General features: G+C 48.4%; 1 protein-coding gene across 1 annotated transcript in view; it reads right to left on the reverse strand.

Moving 5' to 3' along the window:
• Nucleotides 1–5,398, reverse strand: part of PRDX1 (peroxiredoxin 1) — an 11,894-nt gene extending 6,496 nt beyond the window's left edge. Inside the window, exons 1-2 of the mRNA XM_011947183.1 lie at nucleotides 5,285–5,398; nucleotides 2,176–2,352 (exon numbers count right to left, since the gene is read on the reverse strand). Of these exons, the coding sequence (XP_011802573.1) occupies nucleotides 2,176–2,341 (166 nt within the window). The 5' untranslated portion in view covers nucleotides 2,342–2,352; nucleotides 5,285–5,398. The remainder of the gene's footprint in view (nucleotides 1–2,175; nucleotides 2,353–5,284) is intronic.
• Nucleotides 5,399–7,933: the final 2,535 nt, after the last annotated feature.

The raw sequence follows: 7,933 nt of genomic DNA on the forward strand, positions 1-7,933 counted from the left end.
CCCGGGAGACGGAGCTTGCAGTGAGCTGAGATCCGGCCACTGCACTCCAGCCTGGGTGACAGAGCGAGACTCCGTCTCAAAAAAAAAGAGATAAGACACCAATAAGAAGTCAGAGCCTTTGCACTTCTCCCGTGATGAACCACAGTAATGGAACAAGCATGGTTTAAGTGATCACATGTGTTCCTAACGTGCCTGACAGGACAGGAAAAATTTTAAGCCAGGCACAGTGGTGCATGCTTATAGTCCCAGCTACTTGGGAGGCTGAGGTGGGAGGATCCCTTGACCCCCACCACAGGCGTGAGCCACTGCGCCTGGCTGGCATGTGAACTTTTTTGTTGTTGTTTTTTGAGACAGAGTCTTCTCTGTTGCCCAGGCTGGAGTTTGAGGCCAGCCTGGGCAACAGAGCAAGACTGTCTCAAAACAACAAAAAATATATATATACATATACACAGAGAGAGAAAGAAAAGACAAAAGTACTAGTGAGTAACAGAACTTCTAGCTGCAATTTTAATGAAGTCACTGGGATTAGCCACTGAAATAACAGATCTTCAAACTGGTCAGGCAGCCTAGCCTTTTCACCACACCCACCAGGCTTAAATACTAGAACAATTCCAAATATTCACTCATTTCCAGGTAGCAGCAATGTTTGCAAAGTCAAATAGGCTGGGTGTGGTGGCTCAGCCTGGCATGGTGGCTCACGTCTGTAATCCCAGCAGTTTGGTAGGCTGAGGCAGGTGGATCACCTGAGGGTCAGGAGTTCAAGACCAGCCTGTCCAACATGGTGAAACGTGTCTCTACTAAAAATACAAAAATTAGCTGGGCGTGATAGCGGGGGCCTGAAATCCCAGCTACTTGGGAGGCTGAGCCAGGAGAATCACTTGAACTGGGGAGATGGAGGTCGCAGTGACCCAAGACCATGCCACTGCACTGCAGCCTGTCCAACAAGAGCAAAATTCCATCTCAAAAAAAGAAAGTCAAACAAGCAGCCCTTTTTGACATTACCACTTTGCAGTATCACTGGAAACTAACTCATCTAAACAACCCCTGCAGGGCTTTGCCTAACAAGCACCATGGGGCCTCAGCAGGTCAAACCCTGGAGGGCAGAGAGCAGCTCCTCCTAGACCTCCTGCTTATACTCCTGGGCCAAGGTCACCTCCCTACGGTGCAACTTACCTTGTTTGCTAGGAGAAGCCCCAACAACAAACTATGATTATGTCAGGAAACCTAGTCAAATGTTCTACCAAAAACTAACTTCAGGAACTGATGCTACACCACTGAGAAAAGGACACTTGACACCTGAGTTTCAGGTTTGCATTCTAAGGAATCTATATCCTCAACTGTCCCAGGAGATCCAGCTGCTCTGGGACTATAAGGTAAAGGAAGGAGGAGCCTCAACAGAACTTGCCAAGTGTCTGCATGAAACTATGACAACAGAAAGGAGAGTTATTCCATCTGTAATATCAACTCTCCTCTGGGGTCAAAACAGGCAAGGGAAAGTGCCTAGCCCTCAGCTTAATATTAACAGCTGTAATATATACGTGACCCAAACAAACTGAACAAGCAGTGTCACAGCTCCAAAGAGTTGAGTGAGTTCTGAGACTTTAAATGTAGAATGTCTCTTATAACAAGAGATAATGCAGATTTCTCCAACAGTAAAATAGAGGAGGGCCAGATGCAGTAGCTCACACCTGTTATCCCAGCACTTTGAAAGGCTGGGGCAGGTAGAGGGCTTGAGCCCAGGCGTTGGAGACCAGCCTGGGCAACATGGTGCCCATCTCTACAAAAAACACAAAAATTAGCCGGGCATGGTGGCATGCCCCTACAGTCCCAGCTACTTAGGAGGCTGAGGTGAGAGGATCACCTGAGTCCAGAGAGGTAGAGGCTGCAGTGAGCCATGACTGCGCCACTGCACTCCAGCCTGGGTGACAGAATGAGACCTTGTCTCAAAAACAAAAATAAATGAAGAAAATAGAGGAGGAATACTAAAAAGATAATTGAGCTAGTATGTCCAGACATAATGAATCATGTGGTTTCTCCAGAAGTGGTTTGGTCCTAGGATATATACCCTGTAATCACTTGATAATCACCACTTCAACATGAAGATAAAAACCTAAATACTTCTTTCTAGGAGACAAAATGTTTTACAGTCAAACATAACACTGACACAAATCTAACAAGCCATCCCTAGAATATAAAATAACTCCATCTCAATGAGCCCAGGGTAAATTCTCTTACCTTTGTAGTCAGACAGGCTGATATCTTTAAACTGACCATCTGGCATAACGGCTGTGGCTTTGAAGTTGGGGGCAGGGTGCCCAATTTTAGCATTTCCTGAAGACATCTTCCTATCAGCTAGAAATAACAGAAATGAATTAGAAACAAGCCTTAATTTTCTAGATAACCAGCAGCCTTCACCTACTTAAGAGACTTAGCTGTAGAACAATCAAAGCATTGTCCAGTGTCCCTGAATACATTAAATGTTATTTTAGTAAGAAGCTCAGGCTAGCAGTCAAGGGTCACAATCAGAGCTTTCCAGCTTTTGAAACAAAACAAGTCTCTGAATCTCAGTCTTTGTTTTCATTTAAAAATGACAAGGCAATTTCTTTATATACTAAGATAACCTCTCACTCTTTCTGAACCATAATTAGTGCAGTGGCATCTTATTCATTATACAGAAGCAGAGAGGGAGGCAGGTGAAGACTCTCAAACCAGAATCCAAAGGCACAATGCCACAAACACTTTTGTTCGGCTCATAAAGTCATGTTGACCTTTCCCATTACTGTGCCTCCACCTGCCTTAATAAGGTCAGAAGCATATTTGACTTTTCTCCAGGTAGTTTTGTCCAAGACACCACACGACCTGTAACTAACACAACTTGTTTTATTTATTTTTTTTGGATGCAGTTTCGCTCTTGGGGCCCAGGCTGGAGTGCAATGGCGCTATCTCGGCTCACCGCAGCCTCCACCTCTAGGGTTCAAGTGATTCTCCTGCCTCAGACTCTGGAGTCTCTGGGATTACAGGTGCTCGCCACTACACCCGGCTAATTTTTTTGTAGTTTTATTAGAGACAGGGTTTCTCCATGTTGGTCAGGCTGGTCTCGAACTCCTCACCTCCCAACTCAGCCTCCCAAAATGCTGGGATTACAGGCATGAGCCACCACACCCTTCCAGCCAGTCCAACTTTTAAGAGGCAAGACTACTGGGCGCGGTGGCTCACACCTGGAATCCCAGCACTTTGGAAGGCCGAGGCAGGCGGATCACAAGGTCAGGAGTTCGAGACCAGTCTGGCCAACATGGTGAAACCCTGTCTCTACTAAAAATACAAAAATTAGCCGGGAGTGGTGGTGCATGCCTGTAATCGCAACTACTCAGGAGGCTGCTGAAGCAGGTGAATCGCTTGAACCCGGGAGGCAGAGGATGCAGTAAGCCGAAATCACACCACTGCACTCCAGCCTGGGCCACAGAGTGAGACTTTTCACTCTGGGCGATACAGTGAAGGAAAAAAAAGCGGGTGGGGGGGGGCGGGAAGACCAAGATATTGGTGTCTGCTTAATTTCAAATCTTTAGGTATTGTGTAAGCCCTAGAAGTCCCTTCACAAATGGGTTCCTGACTTCTGGGCTAATATCCCAGGGCGAAAAGAAGTAGAACAACAATCAATTTACTGCTGAAAAGGAAGGTTGCGCTGGATTCACCCAGATCAACACTAAGATAAGCATCGAGATCTTGGCCTGTAATGCCAGCACTTTGGGAGCCGAGAGCGGCAGATCACCTCAAGTCAGGAGTTAGAGAACAGCCCGGCCAACATAGCGAAACCCCGTCTCTAACAAAAATACAAAAAGTTAGCCGGGTGTGGTGGCATGCGCCTGTAGTCCCAGCTACTCCGGAGGCTGAGGCAGGAGAATCACTTGAAACCGGGAGGCGGAGGCTGCAGTGAGCCGAGATCCCGCCACTGCACTCCAGCCTGGGAGACAGAGCAAGACTCCGTCTCAAAAAAAAAATTTAAAAGTTCGCGACAGGCCTGGCCAACATGGTGAAACACCGTCTCTACTAAAAGTACAAAAAAAAAAAAAAAAATTAGCCAGGCGTAGTGACCGGCGTCTACAGTCCCAGCTACTCCGGAGGCTAAGGCAGGAGAATGGCGTGAACCCGGGAGGCGGAGCTTGCAGTGAGCCGAGATCGCACCACTGTACTCCAGCCTGGGCGACAAAGCGAGACTCCATCTCAAAAAAAAAAACAAAAAAACAGCAAAAATTTGCCGGGGCTTGGTGGCACACGCCTGTAATTCCAGCTACTCGCGAGACTGAGGGAGGAGAATTGCTTGAGTTCGGGAGACAAAGGTTGTTGCAGTAAGCGGGGACCGCACCACTGCACTCCAGCCTGGCCGACACAGCGAGACTCTGTCTCAAAAAACATAATTTTAACCCACTAAGCCGCAGTCTACAAGTTTTTCCAAGTCCTAAAGTTCTTTAAAAACTGTTTTTTAAAAAGTCCTTAACACCTTTAACGACAAAAAACATAAAACCAAAAGCTAACGCATGCTGCAACTTGGTGTCCCCAAATGGCCTTCTCGTCCCATCCTACTTTCTCAGGTGGCCCCCAAGTACAAAACCCAACCAATTCGGGGTAAAGTCTGCTTCAGGCCGGCGCCGGGCCCCTTCAGGGGATCTGCCCAGTGCCCAGGGCCACACCCCTAAACCCCACTTCAGGTACCCCCGTCCCTCCCCAGCACTGGGTAAAGTACCAGCAGAGAGTGCTTCAGCGGGGACATTTGGGCTCATTACTAACTCCATTCCACGTACAGGAAAATAAAGACGGGGAAAGGGTACCCGAAGCTCCGCAGCTAGTCAAGGTTCAGGACCCGGAACAGCATTTACCCTATCACAAGATGGACAAATACAGGCTGTCTTCTACAGCCACGAGTCCGGATACAGGTCCATTCCAGAAGCTTCCCGAACCCACCGCCCGGCAGGAGGCTAGTCTTGGAGACCCCACCACCAGCCCGCCCAGACGCCTCGCCACGTGCTCAAGTTGCCGGGGTACGACTCGACTCGAGTCCACGCTAGCCTTGGGGTTCAACCACGTCCCCGCACCTACGTGGGGGGCCCACGAGAGGGGTGCGCGTAGCGCTCAGGCAGTCTCGGGCTCCGGGTCTCCCCCGGCTGCCTCACGCATCACAGTACCCCCACCCGAGGGCGGGCGAGCCCCAGACAGGAGGAGGAAGAAGCAACACGCAAGAAGGGCGCGCCGCGCCTCACTCAGCAGAGGCCGCGCTGCCCACACTCACCAGTCCTAAAACAAGTCACAGAAAACCACCAACACCAGGCAAGAACAAAACGCGCAAAATCCGCCTGGGGCGCTGCCTTTATAGCCAGTAGGGCTCTCGCGAGAGTCGGAGTGGCCCGGGGGTTCTGGAGGAGGAGAAAGAGGAGGGGGATGTGACCCGAGCCCCGCCCGGCGCGCCCCACCGGAATGACTCGGCGCTTTTCCTCGTGGGGGCGGGCGCGGAAATACTAATACCCCTCCCTGCTGCGGAGGGCTGAGGCTGGAGTGAGGCGGTCTTGTGGCCGCTCCCAAACCCAAACGCTTAGGTTAATCCAAGGTCTCTGCGGAAAACCAGGATTCTCTTTACTTCCAGGACCACTACGCACTGTGCCCTCAATGCCCAAACCGGAGTAAGCGTCCTAGCTGCTGCCCACGGAGGACCACGTCTAACCACACCAAGCCATGAGAACTGTCTATCCGAATATTTCTTAAGTTAAGCAGCCTTAACCCCAGCGCAGATCCTCAGTAACCCTCATGGGTTAGATAGCTTCCTTCATTGTTCTCTTTGATTACGGGGTTGCTGCTTTCTGTTGTAAAGGAAAATAAAATATCAGGACTCCTAAATTTGTGCCAAAGGGAAAGTTCAGTTTGGGACGCTGACTCAGCTACACGACCATCCTCTCCCCGGATAAATAACTTGACTTTACAATCTTGAGTCAAAACATTACACATTAGCCAGACCCACACAGTAAGGCAAAAGGCCTCAGACACTTCCTGATGACTACCCCCCACAAACACACATACACAAAATCACAATTATTTGCTACCCTGGAAACCTTTAAAGTATGTAGCCTCCCATAAAACAAGGACGTGTCCATTGTAACTAGATCTGCAATCTAAAGTCTAGTTCCTAAAACGAAAGTTTGTTGTATTCCACGTTTTTTTTGAGACGGAGTCTCACTCACCCTGTCGTCCAGTCTGTAGTGCAGTGGCACCCTGTCGTCCAGTCTGTAGTGCAGTGCAGTAGGCTTACTGCAACCTCCACCTCCTGGGCTCAAGCGATTCTCCCGCCTAGCCTCCGGAGTATCTGGGACTACAGGCGCGCACCACCACGCCCAGCTAATTTTTTGTATTTTTGGTAGAGACGAGGTTTCATTATGTTAGCTAGGCTGGCCTCCAACACCCGACCTCAGGTGATTCACCCGCCTTGTCCTCCCAAAGTGCTACGAATATAGGTGCGAGCCACTTCACCTGGCCTCTATTCCACAAATTCCATAAATGTTGACTACTAGATTACCTTTCTACTAGACTACTTTCTACCTTTCTAGTAGTACCTTACTACTAGATTACCCTGAGTCCACCACATAATTGTTTTCTTCCGCTATTCCCATTTTCCTCAAACATTCACCTTATCTTGTGTAAAAATGTAGATTTAGGCCGCCTAGGAGGGGGGGCGGATCATAAGGTCAGGAGTTTGATACCATCCTGGTCAACATGGTAAAACCCCGTCTCTACTAAAATATAGAAAATTAGCCGGGCGCGGTGGCGCGCGTGTAGTCCCAGCTACTCGGGAGGCTGAGGCAGGGGAATCGCTTGAACCTGGAGGCAGAGGTTGCAGTGAGCCGAGATCACCACTGCACTCCAGCCTGGCAACAGAGCAAGACTCCATCTCAAAAAACAAAATGTAGATTTACTGAGCATTAGCTAAAGTCTTCGCCTCACTTTCCCACCCCTACTTTTCAAGGAAAATGTATAAATGCTAAAAACCTCCTGAGAACCTCTCGGGAAGAAGCAGCCACAGAAGTGTCTGTGACATGGTTTAGTCTGTTTAGTCACTCATTTCAATTAACACTATCTCTTATCCATCCCTTCCACTGCAGCCGAAGGAAATTTTTCTGAAATCTGATCATGTCACTCTTATTTGTGGTTTAAAAGCTGGGGCTAAAGAAACAATAAAATAAAATTTAAAAAGAAAATAAAAATAAATAAATAAAAGCTGAGGCTCTGTAGTCAATTTACTGAGTTAAAACTTCTCACTGTCAGGGCTGGGCGCAGTGGCTCATGCCTGTAATCCCAGCACTTTGGGAGGCTCAAGCAGGTGGATCACCTGAGGTCAGGAGTTCGAGACCAGCCTGACCAATGTGGAGCAACCCCGTTTCTACTAAAAATACAAAATTAGCCGCGTGTGGTGGCACATGCCTGTAATCCCAGCTACTCTGGAAGCTTAGGCAGGAGAATTGCTTGAACCAGGGAGGCAGAGGTTGCAGTGAGCTGAGATAGTGCCATTGCACTCCAGCCTGGACAACAAGAGTGAAACTACGTCTCAAAAAAAAAAAAACACAAAAACTCCTCGCTGTAATTTTAGGTGTGAACTTGGGCAAGTCTTCAACCCATTAAACCTTACTTTTCTCAACTATAAAATGGGAATACTATTAATACTTTATTGTGATTATCTATGTAGTTCAGTATAGTACTTGGTTCTTTTTTTTTTTTTTTTTTTACACAAAGTCTTACTCTGTCACCCAGGCTGGAGTGAAGTGGCCTGATCTTGGTTCACCGCAGTCTCCGCCTCCCGGGTTCAAGCAATTTTCCTGCCTCAGCCTCCCAAGTAGCTGGGATTACAGGTGCCTGCCACCACGCCTGGCTAATGTTTATATTTTTAGTAGAGACG

The sequence above is a fragment of the Colobus angolensis genome, unplaced genomic scaffold, assembly GCF_000951035.1.
Source record: "Colobus angolensis palliatus isolate OR3802 unplaced genomic scaffold, Cang.pa_1.0 Scaffold106, whole genome shotgun sequence".
In the NCBI taxonomy this organism is placed as follows: Eukaryota; Metazoa; Chordata; class Mammalia; order Primates; family Cercopithecidae; genus Colobus; species Colobus angolensis.